Source organism: Populus trichocarpa, chromosome 12 (assembly GCF_000002775.5).
Source record: "Populus trichocarpa isolate Nisqually-1 chromosome 12, P.trichocarpa_v4.1, whole genome shotgun sequence".
Lineage (NCBI taxonomy): Eukaryota > Viridiplantae > Streptophyta > Magnoliopsida > Malpighiales > Salicaceae > Populus > Populus trichocarpa.
The window spans coordinates 1,662,021-1,680,305 of NC_037296.2; the positions used below are offsets into that span (position 1 = coordinate 1,662,021).

Below are 18,285 nucleotides of genomic sequence, written 5' to 3' on the forward strand. Positions count from 1 at the left end.
TAATGAAATAGAACATTTCCATTCCGATATCATGTAGTAATAATGATCAGAATAGTTTGTACGCCATAACAAATGTTGTGGAAACACCAATAGAATTATAGAGGGGTTACAACATTGCCATTTCAAAAGATATATGAACAAATACAACTTTTTCTAGATTCCTCTTCTTATTTAACACAAGCCTATGTACAACTTTACTCGGCCATTTTGTTCTACTGCAGAGGTTATTACAGCAAATAAGATATCAGCTATGTTGCAGGAGTTGGGGGTCTAGTTTATTTTAACAATAGTCGCTAGTTTTCTGCCAAATCTATTTGCCAGGCTTATGCTATTACTCATTTCTGCCATTACTGCATAGCTACTTTTCGTTTTTCCTTTTCCTGAATTAGTTCATAGTTATTGCCTCTTGGAAACATCCCACTCTTCTGTCTTTGCAAACCTTCCTCGAATCCTTGGCTGACTGTCTGCAAGAGCCTTCCTGCAAGCATACTGAAACAGACATGATGTGAGTTGAATCCAGCATGTGAAAAAATGGTAGAAAATAAGGAATTGATACATCTCACCAAGTAAATGATCTGAGATATAAAAGTTTTGTTGCTTATTTGATGCTTTTTATTAGCAGACCCTTTTGATTTTAAAACAGAAGCAATGATAAAACTGGAATTTCAGGGGCTGATGCTTTTGTTAGAAAGTCGGATAGTAAATATACAACAAACCAAAAATAATATTTAATTATTTACCTTAATTTTCCTGCCAAAGTTCCTCTTCGTCTTCTTATTCCTGTACCTTGAAAGCTTTTCCTGGCGGTCCTCAGCAGAGTAGTTGTTGATAATCAACGGTCGGTCAAGAGGAGAACAGATGAGGCTCGTGTTACCATTACCAAGAGTCTGTCATAAAAACTCAGTATCAATGACTCAGCCCCATCCTGTGGAAATGGCCAGAAGCATCTAAACAATTCTCAGTCCGTAGACTTCATTACAGGGCATATTCATGCTTGGTGCTTGGATTGCACAGAAAGGTTCCACTAGAATCTGATGGAATTATGCGAGAGAAATGATAAAGGAAATAGAATTAAACTGAAAATAAAAGCAACAGATTCGGTTTTCAAGTATTGGATATAATCGTTCTCATCAGCATTCCATTTTAAGTGAGAAGAAAATTAATTAGATTCTTGATAAAGGATGAAAGTGTCAATTATCTGTTCAACTGCAAGGGCTAAGGGGCAGCTACATTATGGAACACTACTAATACGAGCCACACAAAGAAAAGCAGTTAGTTCCACCGTGGATGAAACAGAAGCCCTTTCCTATAGTACTTCAAGTGATTCATGGCGGTGAATTGACTCACAAAAATATGATAGACAATACCACATGCACAGAGATATTGATTCAGTCAGGCAAAGGTCTATGCCCTTTGCCACATCTAAGAAGGATCTAAGCAAAAGGGAATCGTTCGAATGTGCTAGAAAGGCATATAATCAAATACACACAGAAGTATAGTAAAAACAATTTGATCTAACCTTTATGTCTCCTTCGCTGAATGCTCTCCGCATCCCATAAGCATTTTCAAAATCAATTCCAGGAAAATCCAGAAAACTTGGCTTCACTGCAGCACCATGGACCCACTCAATTGAACTCAAACATCCCGAGCTGACACTTTTTGATAGTGCAGCATCAGGAGGTAATTTATTTTCTTTAATGGGGTTTTCATCATCAGTCCTGACAACAGGAAGTTTGATATCCAGAAGCTCTGCAAGTGATTGTGTATCCATTGCTTCTTTTTCCAGGAGGTCCTTCTTGCATTCATAGAAAACCTCATTCAGAAGCTGCTCATTTTGAATTGATTCAATATCTGTCACCTTTAGTCCTTGTGAAGTAATGACTTCTTCCCCACAGGAGATCATTGAAATGGCTGACGCCATGGGATCAATGCCCACAAGTGGCTCTTCAATGATTGGTTTGGGAGCTTTGAACAGATCCCCTTCGCCTCCCAGATCATATTCTGAGATAGTGGTCTGAAGTAGGTTGCTCTATGTTAGACAAAATAGTCACCAACAAACAAGATGACATAAGAAAATTAGGTATGAAATAAATAGTGATCTAAACACTTCACCAATTATTTTATCCTTAGTCCTAAGGGATTCTTAAATAGGTTGGAAATGAAGTCTTGTTATATGTTATAACTCAATCCGGTAAAAGTGCTGATTTGTGAACACATGTATACAGCAGTAAATAAACATGCACAAGTACATGGATGTAGGAGGTGTAAATATACATTTTTTAGGAAAATCTACAGATTTTAAAAGCATGCTAAAGTGATAAATCACTATATTAATCCCCAAAACCCATCTAATGATAAACAATTTAAAGTGTTTTTCTTTGTTACTTTGTAGTTAGTATCTTTGAGTGCTTAGTTTTTCTGCCTTCGTATCAGGACTTTCCTGTTTCAGTTGCTTTTAGTTTAAATGGATGTTTCATTAATGAAGAAGAAACCATCTAATCATGGCCTTTCAGTAGAGTTGAATGTGTTAAGTTTCGCGAATGAACCATTCATTGTGTCAAGATCCAACAAATCCAATAATTAGGGTTCTAGAATTCCTCCAAAGAAAGGGCAGGAGAAGAGACCTCACTGTAGCCTGTTAAGACCGAATTTTCAAGACAGATGAAGTGATTTCTTTATGAGAAGAACACTTCACAGCTCAACTCAAGAAAAGATTCTTTAAATGGCTAAGCACCTATGACTCAAAAGATCACTAGCTTATTTGCATAAATACCAAACATTTTTAGCAAAAGCAAAGATCTAATGAAACTCTTTCAAGGTTAATTTTCTTTTCACCTCCTTTATACGAGTTTAGCTTCAACGTCCAAGAGAAAGAGAAAGACAGCCAAAAAACCAATAAAATAGAGGTGGAGAATACTCTCTTTTCAACTTTCTCAACTTTTCTTTTCTTCTCTATGCCAAGAAATAAAACAAGACCTTTTTCCTTCTTTTATCTCTCTTAGTTAGTGGGTTAAAAGGCCAATAAAAATCCCACTATTGGTTTCACCATCACACAATTGGAGTCAGAAAATAGAAGAAATCTTAAAGAACACGGAATTTGAAAGTGTGAAATCATTTTCCTTTTGTAGTCTTTCTTTTGCTATATGTTCTAGATCCAACAAGTAAAGAAAACACTTGCTGTTTCCATTTTAGCCCTATTTGGTTGCTTACCAAATGTTGTGAACAAAAACTGAAGACATTGATATTTGTGTAAATAAGCACAAACCCACAAGCATAAAAAAAAAATCAGTCTTTTCCTCCATTTTCTCAGCAACTAAACGGAGGAGTAAAAAACACAAGCATCAAGAAGACAAGTTTCACTGAAAAAATCAAGTCCTCAAGATCAAAACTTCGAACTTTCCATATGAAATTTAACAAAGAAACAAGAAAAATATGAACTTTGAATTGGATTTCCACAGTAAAAGACCGATATTTCTTGTTGTTATACCCCCATTTTCTCAGAAACCAAACAGAGCAAGTTTGAGTACAAAGCAAAGAGCAAATCGAAGTACACAAAAACTAGAGCTCCAGACTTTAAAATAGCCAAAACCCAGTTCAGAACCGATCAAATGAATGCAGATCACTCAGATAAACAAAGTAAAAAAGAGCTTAAACACAAAGTGAAAAGGGCATATAAATACAAGCAAAAACAGAGAAAACAAATTACCATTGGAACATTGGTCTTTTGATACTTGCAATACTCTTCAAGTTGTTGAATATCTTGAAAGAAATTCTGCATATAGGGAAACAATAGTCCACTCTCTTCATACATTTTTGTCAAAAATTGCAATCACTCTGTTTTTTCCAAATCTTGAAACAGAGCAAGAGAGGAAAATCACCTCTTCCAAAACAGAGCAAAAACAGAGTAACCCAGAACAGAACACAACACTGACTAGCTAGCTTAGTGCTGGTACTAAAAAGCAAAGGAGCCAAAATGCAACATGAAGAGAAAGAGAAAGGTCCGGTTTTGGCCTTTGATTTAAGACTTAAGAAGGAAAGGGAATTTATATAAAATAATAATCATAGGGATGGGGTAATTAATAATTAATTTTTTTAAATAAAAAATAAAAATAGATGATGTAATATATTAGGTTTACTCGGTGTTTAGTATTGTATTGTATAATATTTTTTTAAAATTTATTTTACTTGAAAATTAATTAAAATAATTTTTATAATTTTTAATATCAATATATCAAAATTATTAAAAAAACACTAAAACTTGTTAATTTAATATCTTTTAAAAATAAATATATTTTTAAAATTCAGTCAATAAAGACAAAGCGTAAAAGGACAGGATGCTCCTTACACTGTGTCATGTTACTATCATGTAATTTGGTTTTTTTATCAATATTATTTTTTGCATCCGAAGTATAGCATTGAGATTAGATTTTACTTTAAAGGACTCTAACAATGTATTTTTATATTGATTAAATATATTTTTTAAAAAATAATTTTTACATATTAATATAAAAAAATAAAAACACAACACCTTAATAAATAATATCAAAGTAATATTAAAAAAAACTCTGAAGGGTATAGCTCAACTGGTCAAACTCTAGATTTGCTCTCTAAAAGTTACCAGTTCAAGTTTCACAAACTTCAGGGCCACTAAAGGTTTACGTAGTCGTTAACTTCAGGACCTGTAAAATTAGTCGAACTGCCCGTAAAATATATATATATATATATATATATATATATATATATATATATATATATATATATTAGATTTAAACATATCTAGTAGATGTCAATTCATGATTAATATTTCACTAAATACTAGCCATAATATTAAATTCAGACTATGTAAACAGTAATTATAAACTTCATGATAGTATCTTAGGGAAAATAAAATATCTTCAGTATATATATATATAAAATTAAATTTTTAATATTTTTTTGTGTAAAGTGGGACTGTAGGATTATAGTATTTTTGTATTATTATAATGCAAATTGAACAAGTGAATGCATTCCTTGCCAAATTGAATGTACCAAGCCAAAATCTGTGTCTTTGTGGGCTAGACAGTGCTCATCACTCATCATCACTCTATCAGGTTGTCAGAGATTGGTCCACGCGCTTTCTCAGGCACGTTCACACCTACTTTATTTTTTCTCTTTTTTTTATTATTGATATTAATACTTGCTTAAACAAAGTGATACAGTGTAAAATTCTCATGAATCTTAGGATTATAATTTATAAGTGAATGATTCCCATGCTCTCTTCAGATTCCAAGGTTTAGAGAGGAAAATCTCTCATTAAATAAATTTAGTTTATCATGAGAAATTATATATATATATATATATATATATAGAAAAGACTTTATAATGTTGATGTGACACTCGAATATATTTTTCTTGTTAAAAAAATCATAATGGTGACTTTTTAATTGAATTAATGCAAAAAAATCCTCAACTTTTTAGCTGAGTATGAACCTGATTTAAATGAGTGGTAAATGATGATAATTTGGAGTGTGACTTTCTGACAAAATCTTCAACTCGATTTATCTAGTGACTTGACCTGCCTCTTCGTAATATCGTGTGCTTTCTGATTTCTTTAAAAAAATTAGCACGGTTTAAAAAGATTAGTAAAATAGTACTGTTTTTTTTAAAAAAAAACAAATAGCCGAGTGTTTAGAAACGCAATTGAAATTGTGCTTTTTTAAATTTTAAATTTTTTTATTTTAAATTATTTTTTTATATATTTTCAAATCGTTTTGAGATACAGATATTAAAAATAATTTTTTAAAAATAAAAAATATATATTATTTTAATGTATTTCTGAGCAAAAATCACTTTAAACCGCAATAAAAACACATAATATTATTCTTTTTGTAATGTTATATGCTTTCTGATTTTAAAAAAAAATTAGCACGGTTTAAAAGGATTAGTAAAATAATACTTTTTAAAAAAAATAGCTTACTTCAATGTTGCGATTGGAAAAGACAATATTTTAAGTAATAATAAAGGGTAAAATTAGTATTTTAAAGAAATTATTAAATGAGCTAGCATAAATTATAATAAGAAAAGATGGGAGAGAGAAAAAAAAACATCGAAGATACATCGAAGTTATAATTATAACATCACTAGTATTATTAAAAAAATCTCATTAAAACAAATACAATGACATAAATAAAGGTTATCAACAATCATTGGATTGGGTCACATTTTCTTCCCAAAAACATGTGACCCATTTACCGTGTATGACCCACTTTGATCACCATTGGTGATCTTTTTTTGTGTCATTGGTTTTATCTTATTGATATTTTCTCAATAATATCGATTGTGTCTTGATCATAAGTTCAATGTGTCTCTGATGTATCTTTTTTTCTTTCTTTTCTCTTTTATTTTTTCTTATTACAATTACTTACATATCTCTGGACAAAGAGTGTGGTTCTCTTCTATCATTTTTTTTTATGATTTTCTTTGATTTTGTTGGATTCGTCTTTTCGAGATATTTTTTATTATACCAGTGGTACTGTAACCAAAGCTTCGGTGTGCCTCTATAGTTTTTTTTTCTCTGTCATCTCTTCTCATTGTAATTCATGCCAATCTATTTAACAATTTCTTTGAAGTACTGTTTTGGGTTGTTTTTTTAATCGTGATAAGTATCCAACTGTATTATTTCATTAATTTTTTTTTAAATTGTGTTGTTTCGCAAGTTTTTTTTTCTTTCAAATGGTGTTAATAAGATAAAATACCTATATTTTCTTCTTTCAAAGAAAAAAATCAAATTCATTATTAATATATTTGGGATATGACTCATTTTTTGTACAGTATTGATCAAACAAATGGAGCAATAATCAAGAAATAATACAGTAGTTTTTGAATTTTGTAAACTTAATTATCAAATCTATTATATAAATGGAAACGATTGGTTTTAGAGTGGGAAAAAAAGCTCCGGGGTTAAGGGTTTTCTTTAAGTTCAAGAGAGTGGGTGTACAAGGAGTTCTAATTTTCTTTCATAATAATCGAAATTTTTCTTGTATGTCTATTTTTTTTTTAGATATAATTGTTATTTGTTTTTCAATTCCAACAATATTCAAAATATTTTTTTCATCAATAACTTCACCATATAAAAATTAAATTCCTTTAAAATCAAGTATTAAATAGTTCAGCGCGTGTTTTTAATCATGATAACTTTTGTCTTTATAATTTAAAAAAAATTATAAACTATAATTTTTTTTGTAACTAAAGTTTTTTAAAGAGAGCTTTCAGTAGAATTTATGCAAAACTATAACATGAGTTAATTAAGTAAATATTTTTAAAACTATAGCTTAGGCATCCACAAATGACTATTTTCGTGTCAATATTTTCACCAATAATTTCCCTTTTTTCTTTCACAAAATGAAAGGCATCTATTTCCTTGTATTAGCTTTCCTGTCTTCAATTATAGTGTAAATCTAGAAACATATGGCACAATTCGCTTACACTAACCCATGGGATTTTCACCTCATGGGATCGTTTGCAAGTCGGCCTTGGCCCCCTCTCTAAAGAAGAAAGTGAAGCAAAAAAGGTAAACTGAAGATCATCCCACTACAAGCTAGGGCTTGCTAGTTGTGGTTAAAATTCTTGTGGATTGAAAAAGTTGAATTTTATTCTTTTCATTTTTAGCTTGGAGTAATGGAGGTAGGTGCTTGATTTCAAACTTGTATAATTTGCAATGAGATAGATAAGACATGTTTCCATATCATTTCTATTTTGAAAAAATAAAAATTTACTTTAAAATTATTTAAAAACATATTTAATTTATATTTTTTCTCTTTAATGCTTCAACTAAACATGTTTTTATCATTTATATATCTTATCTTTAGTCTTGAAATATAAACACAATCTATTTTTTCATAATGAAGTGATCCACCTGGGCTATCTATAATTTAATAAAAAAATTCATTTAATCCTGGTATATAAAGATTAGTTGAAGAACTAGACTTTAGTCTACGCTATATCGTGGGTCTATATTTATTTTCTTTGTAAAAATAATATCTTGGTGTTACAAGTGCATTTCAAAGTAATAAAAAAACCAACAACTCGGATTAAATCATTGACCGTATCTAATAAGTCGATTTTATTTTAATTAGACTATAAAAAGTAGCCAACAATAGTAAATGAAATTTAAAAAAACAACGATCATAATAACTTGAAAAAAAAACTTTGAAAGTATGAAATTGCTTTAAAAATAGACGCAAAAAAGGGCTCGAGTTAACCTAAGGTAGCGTAATAGACTTGTAATTGGGTAATAAGGGGGGAGTTAACTCGGATTAATGTGCAAAACTCATGGTCCATGTCATAAGATCAAGATAACCAGATAGAAAAGAAATTGAAAAAAACCACAAAGCCAATTATTTTAAAAAAATAATATAAAAAAGGATATCGACCCGCGTTAACTTTTCAAACTCGTGATCCATGTCATTAGATTAGAAGCACCATACATGAAAAAACCGCAGAGTCTAATCCTCAACAAATCAAATACTAAAGAGTGAAATTAAAAAAAAAATCAATTATATAAAAGGATAAAAAAAAAACAACAATTAATACGGGGATTATGGTGAAAAAAAGAACAGGTTGTCGACGATAAACCATTGGTTCGTTTAGAACATGCGCCATCCATGAATGGGAGGGCCACTGAAAGGTTTCAGACGCTTTTCTAAAAGCCACCGTTTGGTCATCAAAAGATGCCACACACGTTCCCTGAATTTGCGCCCACCCTTCACACGCTTGACACTTGAAAGTCTACATTTATTTTTAATATTTAATAAATATTAAAGTACAAATTTGCCCATAATCCTATCTATCAATAAAAAACAAGGTAAAAATAACAAAAATATCCCTCTAATGTTTCTTGGACTTCAAAGGCATTCTAGCAACTTCAGTGTGCATTTAAAAATGAAAAGAAAAAAAATGTTTCTAGATGACAGCATATATGTTTTTAAACCAAGAGTATTTTTACACTTTCATTACTCAAAAATAATAAGAAAACTTAATTACCCTCACTAGTAAAGCCAAATTTTTATATCACTAGAGGCAAAATAGTAATTTTACCTCAACTCACAGTGAACATTATGAGTGTAGAGTTATAGTGTAGAGTATTTTTGCATTTTTATTACTCAAAAATAATAATAAAAACATAATTACCCTTTTCAGTCAAGCTAGATTTTTATGTCACGAGAGGCAAAATAGTAATTTTGCTTCAACTCACAGTGAACATTATGAGTGTAGAGTTATAGTAATTTGCACTATAAATATTCCCTTTTCCTTTTAGTTTATTTTGATACTCAAATTTTATAAAGGTAAATCCAGGTTCGACTCACCGGACTCTAAAAGCAATGGTACTCTTCCATTAAAAACAATTTAAATGGGTAGAAAAAAAAAATCTTCAGTGGCAGGAAGGTTCAAGGTTTGAAGAAAAAAGTGCATTTACCAATAAAATTGCATTTTTCACCATAATCCCCGTATTAATTTCAACTAAGCATGATAAAGGCCCCTTCATGTGGTAATGCCTCATGCTCCACTTGGATAATAATAAATAATTATCTCTAGAATAATTATGTTACGTATTCATAATTAAATGTTGGAATATAATAGCAAAAAAACAAATTAAGATAATTAATACGAGAAACCCAGATAGTGCACTCGATTTGAACAGCGATAATATTTCTGCGCCTGACAAGTTAATACAGTCACAATCAAGTTACATGTAAAAACTATATTATTATTTGGAGAGTGTTATATTATATAGTTGTAGAATAATCATTGCATAGAAAAAGGGCAAGTAGAAGACATATATAATGTCCATATGATCGTACTGTGTACATCATTGCAGCTGAAGGAAAAGGACGTCCCATCGACTTTTCTGGGCTCAAATTAATTATGGAGAGTGGAATCATACTCACAGTCTTTCTCCTTTCCGTACCCCCTTCCAGCCAGATCGACGTCTAAAAACCACTGTCGTAAAATTTGATTTTGTGAGAGATCGGGTAAACGGTCCAGCATGATTGAGATTGTGATGGGTGATAGTTTAAAGTGTTTTTTTTTATTTAAAAATGTATAAAAATATTTTTTTTTATTTTTTTAAAAATTATTGTTATTATCAGTACATGAAAATGATTTAAAAATATAAAAAAATTATTTTAAATAAAAAAATAAAAAAAATTTAAAATTTTTTAAAACACGGTTTGCACCATGTTTCCAAACACACTTCTTAATAACTAAGTTATTGCGTCAATGCGCATTTTATTGGGTTAATATTTTTATCAAAACAAGTTTTTTTTTTTATTCATTCGGCTAATCTAAATCAAGTTTGACTAAATTATTAAAAATTTAGTTAAATAAATTAAATTTTATCATGTAATTGATTCAACTAAAAACTTTATCTCTATTAATTTTTTAATTTTAATTAGTTTTTAAAAATTTTGATTAGTCAACTTATTGCCGGAGTTGACTTCAACTGCAATGATTAAAAAAAAATTAATTCCATGAGTTTAGCAATAATTTTCCTTTTCTTAAATAATTGATAAATGGTTAATTTGTTATATCATGAAGTTTCATCCCCTTTTATTTTTATTTATTTTTTGAGTTCTAGATATTTCATGTCAACCTGATGGTTTAGGTCAACTTTAATCGGATGCGATAAAAAAACAATTAATTCCATGATTTTATATAATTTGTTATAAATATTTCAGGAGCTTCATCCTTTTTTTATTTTTTTTGGCTATGTATCTCTATATCATTTTCCAATTCTTTAGTTAAAACATTGACCTCCGACTGGGACTTTTTGGTTCCTAGCATGGTGACTCCAAGAAATAGTTTATGTGGTGAGATTTTTTTATATACTATTGTTTTCATCTATGTACTTGCAGTATATGATTGAAAATAAAAATAAAAATAAATAAATATAGGTCCCCACCTTCCCAGCCAGTTATATAAGATTTCTTTTTTCTAAAATGAATATATTTTTTTTTATCTGTAAAAGAACAAAAAAGGAAATGGGAAATAAAATAATAATAGCTGTAAAAGAAAGAGGAGATAGATTCTGCATTCCAATTTGATCAAATTATTCAAATTCTCTCTCAATGTGGTGGTGAGGCCTATTCCTCCTCACTGCAATTTGATTTTAATTATTATTATTTTCTCAAGAGTCAACCTAACTTTTGTCGTTTTCTAAAAACTTAAAGCATAAAGTAAAGAATAAGTGTTGCAGAAGCAATGACCTGGAAACCTGGAAGGCTGGAAGCAAGGATGTTATATCATAGAAAACACCAAATGCTGTGTGTTTTTATTCTACGTTCCCTCTCGGATATTTTATTATGGGTTTATTATTTTTATTTTTATTTTTATTTTTATTTTGTGTGATTGCATTATTTTTTTTTAGCCAAATTAAAGAGTAATAGAATGAAACTTGTTTACTAAGGATATAATTAAAAGATGAAAAATCAATGTGGAAAAGACGCTATAATTAGATGATAGTTTCAAAGTTCTTATAAAAATTCATTTTAATCCTCATACTTCACATATTATACTGATTTGGTCCCACAATGTTTTTTCAATTCAATTTTAGTATAAAAATTTATTTTTATTATTTTTTAGTTCCTGATTTGAGAGATGAAAAAAAGAGATTGTCGGATTCTAACAGTAGAGAAAAAAAATATCGTTGATAACAATTTTAGTCACCAAAATGATCGATTTTTATGTCAAATGATTCTATTTTATGAGAAGGGTTTAACTTAGATTTTTTTTTATTCTTTGGAAATATCTAAAAAACAAATTTGAGCTCAGGAATATTTTTTTATTTTGGGTTGATTTTGAGTTGTGAGATGATTTTCAGGTTTTTTAGACCATTAATGGATTTATCAAGGTGCATGATGTGTTTTTCTAGGTATTTTAGGTTACAAATGAGTTGAAAAATAAATTTTAGATAAAAAAAAATTATACCCTAATTTTCTGACTAACACAATGGCTAGAATCTTAGCAAAGTCAAGTAACACGTTAATTAACTTTTTTAAAAAAATAACTAGTAATCTTGGCTTTTAAAAAAACTATCATGCTTTTTTTACTTGTTTTATTTTTAAATAACTTTTCAATTAATATCACTTCTCTTCCATTTTTATTTTTGTATATATTTAGTTATTATTAATAATTTTTTTAATTTGTTGATACATAAGATTCTTAATTTATTTAATTAGAAATGTGCATAAGCTTTTCAATGTAGACTTTATATTTTTTATATAAGAAAATAGGTTGAAAAACATATTTATTTATTAAAAATATATTCAAATTACAGCGGAGCACCAATCAAATAGAGTCTAAAATGAGTTCTAGCTGTTCCATCATGCATGTGATCCAAGCACGCAAGCCAAACTTAGCACCGAGTGAATTGAACAAGGGTAAAGCCATTTTTATGATTCTCAATTTCATCTCAAAGTAATTCATTTTATCAATTGCATCCCCAACAAAGTAGTTATTTCTCACTTGGATCATTTCATCTAAAAGAACACAAAACATTAAAAAAAACACAGTTTTATTGCATGAAAGTGAAACAACCCGATATATTCGTTGTTTAAGGTGTGTTTTTAGACACTTGTCAAAGGTAATTTAATGTTCTCAAATCCCAATCAATCAATCCCTCTCTCAGACACCATTTGTCTGCAAGGTGTACCGCGTGGCGCCCGCACACTCCCTCCCTAAGTCCCTCCCTCTTGTGGCCGTAATGTTTTTTCCTTACAATATAAAATAAATAGTTTTTAATGGATTAAGAAAAAGATATCATATATAAACAGATTTATTTTTATGTTTCAGTGCTCATTTCTCTTATCAAATATATTTTTATTTTTTATATATATGTTTTTTCTATCATAAGACACTAATCAAACATAATCTTAAGATACTTGTTAAATATTATTTAATATTTACAACCCGTCTCATTTTCCTATTTTGCAGGATAATTTATTGTAGATTTTAAAAAATTAACATTTAATTAATATCATTGTTTTTTTTGTTATCCAATCCAAATAAATGGAGTCTAATAAATGAACATATATAATGTTTAACGAGTGTCCTAAAGAAAAAAAAAGTTGAAGTACTAGACAATTAACATACACAAAATCCATGACAATTTATTTAACATTTCTTTTCTAAAACTTAAGAAAGATGATCAAACAAGACAATACAAAATATGAAAGTATATCAATCCATTATTTGCAATACAATTATTAACTATAAACTAGGAGGGAGTTTTATTCTACCCCATCTCCCATATCATTATTCATTTAAATATTGTTTTTTTAATTAATATTTTTTTTTAATTTCATAATTTAATATGATATATTTTTATTGAGTTACTACACTCTTATGATTCAGATCGTAGTTTTGATAAATTAACCAAGTTGACTCAAGTTTTTTTTATATATATAATTTAATCCTTTAATATTTGGTTAACCCAATTGGTTTTTTTTCTTCTTTGATTTTTTTTTTAATTTTATCATTTAATATTAGACTTGCTTTTTATTGAGTTAATGCTCTTATAACACGGATTACGAGTTTAACATGTTATCCTAGTTCACTCAATTTATTTTTCTCAATTAACTTTTTTTTTTCTTTCAATTTCATCATTTAATACGAGGTTGATTGAAAATTATACTTCATGAATTTTTTTTGTTTACTTTTTCTATTATGTTATTGTAGCCTCATGATCCGGGAATAATGCTTAATGGGTTAACCCAAGTTAACTTGAATTGTTTTTTTATCTTTTTTTTTATTTGAATGTTTTTTTCTAATTTTATTATTTAGCACTGGATCGGTTGGGAATTGAGTTTTGTAAATCTATTTTGATTTGCTTTCTATCCTGATCTCATGCTTAAAGTCACAAGTTTTGACATTTTAACCTCGATTAAATTAAATTATTTTTTTAAAATTTTTTTAAAATGTTATCTCGGTTTCATGAAATGGGTCATGGATCCTTCAACATTGAATTTTTTTTATTAGGTTTTTATTTTTTTATGATTTAGATCATAAGTTTGACGGGTTAATAATCTGGCGTATATGCATTTAGAGATTAATAAATGCATGGATGGCTAGTGTTGAATATAGTTATAGATGTTGCAATTGTGTAGAAAGGATTCCTCCTAAAAATTACACACCAAAGAATATTTTCTAGTGGAAAATTAACTTTAACAATTACCTATTGCTTGGAATATCCTATTAATTAGCATCCTTAATTAGATTTAACAATTCAACAAGTTTCCTGGCGTATAGCAATTCATCGAACTTTGGCCTGCTTTATGAGAGGCCAATGTGAAAGCAAGATTCTAAATAGCAACACCCATTTTGAAACTTCTTTCTCACAATCGTAGTTCTGTAATTCATGATTGAGGTCAAATTGCTTTCCTTCCAATGTAGAAGAAAACAACGTGGGAGGAATATGGAGTGGGTTGTAAAGGAGAAAAGATGCAAGAGAATTTCAACCCATAATGCCTTAAAAAGGGAGAGTGATGAAGTGTATGTACTCTCACTTTCTTGATCAATGAGTTGTAAGGAATGTACACTTCCTGATTGGTTAAAAAAAAAATTAAAAGTACATCTCAAAAAAAAAAAAAAACCTTGAATTCCCATATCAGGAAAAGAAAATTTGCGCAAAAGTATAGGACCTCTCAAGAAACACGTTTAAATTAGGTACACTTAGCTAGCTTCATGCTTGATGTCTTTGTCATGGAATTCTAGTTTGCTCCTATCGTGCAAAAACATGTGGTGAATCCATTTTCAAACACTTGGCAGCCGTCGTTAGCTTTGGTGGACTTTGTTGGCAAATAATAAAGTTTTTTTTTTTTTTTTTACAAATTTTTTAAAAAATTCATGTAGAATTTAAATGAGAAAATGGGAGTTTCTCAACAAGAATTTAATTTATCGTTGAGAAATCCGAGGCTATATAAGAAAATATTCACGGGCTAAGATTATATTTGTGCTAATTTGATGATTAAAAGTGGATTAAGAGAGTCATCAAAGTGGCAACCACTATTTTATGGTAAGATGGTATGGAATTATGCAATATGAGACGATTGATTCCAAGAGAATTGACATTAGGCCGGCAGACTTGGTGATTTGAAATTAAAATTAATCTTCAATTTTTCGCTTGACTTGAGATGGGTCGAATTACATTTTCTTTGTGATAAAGCTCCAAAATTAACGTAAATGGAGGAAGGTGGAATGAATGTAGTCCATTTCTTGCAAGCTTTGCATCGATTAAACTTTATTAAGCCCCCATTATCTTTTTCTCTATGAGCAAGAGCACTTGCCGTCCCACTTTCGACTCTGCCTAATAATACAAAATAATTATTGCTAATTAGCTATAGAGCCACAATCTAATATTTAGTTTTTTTGAAGTTCTAGCCAGAGAAATATTGGATACAAGTTTTTCTGGTAATAAAATGAGTCTCCGTTGCAGTTTATTTGCAAATCTCGTCGTTGGAGATCGAGGAAAATAATTAGAAAATCTAATATATAACAAGTCAAATAAAAAGTAATTATTTCAATAATAAGAAAATATTTTATACAATCACAGGAGGAATTCGTTTTGGCATAAGTGAAAAGGATGGGCTTTCAAGAAAAACAGCTGGAGTGGATTGTCTCATAGTGCTTTTGTCTTTGTAGACGTCGAAGTAGCCATGGAAAATGCTTTGGTATAATATGGGGATGATGCCTGTCGCCTTCCCTTTATATGGCTCAAATTAGAAGGCATTTTTTGGATTCTCTCTCGTGTAATCATGAACTGATGTGTGTGAGAGGAAGTTCATTTCAAGTGCAGCTGGTTTCTAACCAGTTGATGTTGACAAAAGGTAATTGAAGTGTCCAGCAATATAAAATAGAAGTCATGTTTATTTTTGTATTTTTAATTTTTTTTTATGTTTTTAGATCGTTTTGATGTGCTAATATTAAAAATAAATTAAAATAAATAAAAAAAATATTTTAATGTGTTTTCAAGTAAAAAATCGTTTTAAAAAACAATTATTACTATAATACCAAACAAGCTCTAAATTCTGATTTCTAATTTGGCATAATTCACAGACATTTGATGTAGAAATTAGAATAGAGGATATAGAGAACTCAAGTTTGATTTCTGTTTTGAAAATCCTTGCGTAGTCCAAATGAGTTTTTTCTTCCTCCTCTGTGATATCATGGTGCCATCTTCCATATCAATATAGAACAAATTCTTTTTTTATATATGTTTGTTTTTGTATTTCAACTTCTTTTTTTAAAAAAAATTCACTCAAGAAAATTAAATTAATATTTTTATGTAATTTTTAATAATTTTGATGTGCAGATATTTAAAAAAAATAATTTTAATTTATTTTCAAGGAAAAATATTTATACAAATCACCCTACAATGTTAAAATGAAATCTCTTATATGATTATATCGGCCAAATATATTTAAAAATAATTGACCAAATTAAAATCTTCTAAATTATCAAAACTAGCTATGAGTTAATAGTAAAAAATAAACATTGTTTCCAATTCTATTTTTTTAAATAAAAAAACAACAACAAGAAGAAGAAGAAACGAGCACAGAGAAAGTATTTGCAACTTTGGCATGGAATGTTTACTTTGCACAACAGCATGTTTGATGTAAAAGAAAATAAAAGAATTGAATTTGATGGTTGGTTTCCATATGCAAATCATAATCAAGATACTCGATTCTGCATGATGAGTTGAAGACTGATGCACTAAATTTTGTTGGTTCTCACAGTTGCAGGTATATTTGCAAACATTTCATATTAAATTTTTCAAGGTGGTGTTTGACATTGCGCTCTAATTATATTTTTGAAAATTTTTAAGTTTTTTTAACTTTAATTTTTAAAATTTTGAATTATTTTGATACGTGGATATCAAAAATAAATTTTAAAAAAAACAAAAAAAAACATTATTTTAATATACTTTCAAGTAAAAAATATTTTGAACAATAATTTCTACCACACTCTCAAATAGGCTTTCAAAACACTAAGGTCAAAACACTAAAGTAACGTTTGGTTAATGTTTTGGGATAAAAAAATAAAGACAATAAAGATAAACATATGTTTAGTTGAATAGACAAAGATATAAAAATAAATATATTTTTGGAACGATTCTAAAGTGAATTTTTGTACTTTCAAAATAAGAGGTACAGAAGAGTTATGTCTTCAAATACAATATTTATTATTTTTTCCTCTTAAAATATCTTTGTAAAAAACTCGCAATTCCAAAATTGTTCAACTAAGATATATAAAAATAAAAATAAAAATAATTATTATTATAGTTTTAAAATTCAACCCGGAGATCGATATGAGGCAAAGCTCGGGTCATTGGTTGAGGTTAGGGTCACGGGTCGGGTTGACATGAGTCAATGTAAGAATAAAAATGGTTATTATTATAGTTTTAAAACCCAAATTGAGGGTCGACCGGGGCAAGGCCCGAGTCACGTGTTAGGAGAGTTAACCTGGGTTGACCCGGGTCAATATAAAATAAAAGTGATTATTATCATAGTTTTAAAACTTTATTCGGGGGTTAACTTGTGGCAATGCCCGAGTCACGGATCAGGAGGGTCAACCTAAGTTGACATAGATCAATGTAAAGGTAAAAATAATTATTATTATAGTTTTAAAATTCGACTAGGGAGTTGAACCAATGTAAGGTTCATGTAACGAGCCGAGAAGGTCAACGTAACTGACAAAAAAATAATAATTAAAATAATCACAAAACCTAGTTGTGACCAAGTTTTTTTAAAAATAAAGTCAATGGGTTTTTGTCCCATGTTTAATCATAGATTGACCTGGATTTTTTACCTGGTTCGATCAAGTCAATCCTTCCTCTATTTTTTCTTAAACTCGAACCAATCTAGGCCCTGAGTCAATCAATCAAGAATTATTATAATATTATTAATTTCAACACTCAATATAAACTAAAGTAAAAATAATAATATCTAATTATTTTTTAAAAATATATAAATTTGACAACAATACATATTTAGGATAAAAAAAACTTTTTTATATTTTATTCTATTTTGTACATCATAACCAAATAAAATACATAAATAGTCACTTTATCTAGTATATCATCATCAAACACAATTCTATTTTTATTTTTTTATCTTATTTTTTTTTATCTTTATTATCTCTATTTTTTTTTTATTCCGGAATACTAATTAAACGCTACATAATAGTTACCGCAATGAAAAAGGAGTTTCAATCAAAACCGAACCCACCACAGCATATATTGGCATTTAAAGA

General features: G+C 29.0%; 1 protein-coding gene across 7 annotated transcripts; it reads right to left on the reverse strand.

Annotated features, from left to right (window-relative positions):
• LOC7464259 (uncharacterized) lies at positions 1 to 4,025 on the reverse strand. Of its 7 annotated transcripts, none has more exons than XM_024582080.2 (5): positions 3,879 to 4,013; positions 3,707 to 3,772; positions 1,520 to 2,014; positions 741 to 887; positions 1 to 489 (listed from the first exon to the last, which is right to left on the reverse strand). In XM_024582080.2, exons 2-5 carry the CDS (start codon positions 3,707 to 3,709, stop codon positions 397 to 399), a joined length of 738 nt encoding a protein of 245 aa, XP_024437848.1. In that variant the 5' UTR covers positions 3,710 to 3,772; positions 3,879 to 4,013; the 3' UTR covers positions 1 to 396. The 7 variants fall into 7 exon arrangements, with proteins under 7 accessions (XP_024437848.1, XP_024437847.1, XP_002318413.1 ...); XM_024582079.2 differs by having other exon boundaries at positions 1,520 to 2,029; XM_002318377.4 differs by having other exon boundaries at positions 3,707 to 4,023.
• Between the last annotated feature and the right edge of the window lie 14,260 nt (positions 4,026 to 18,285).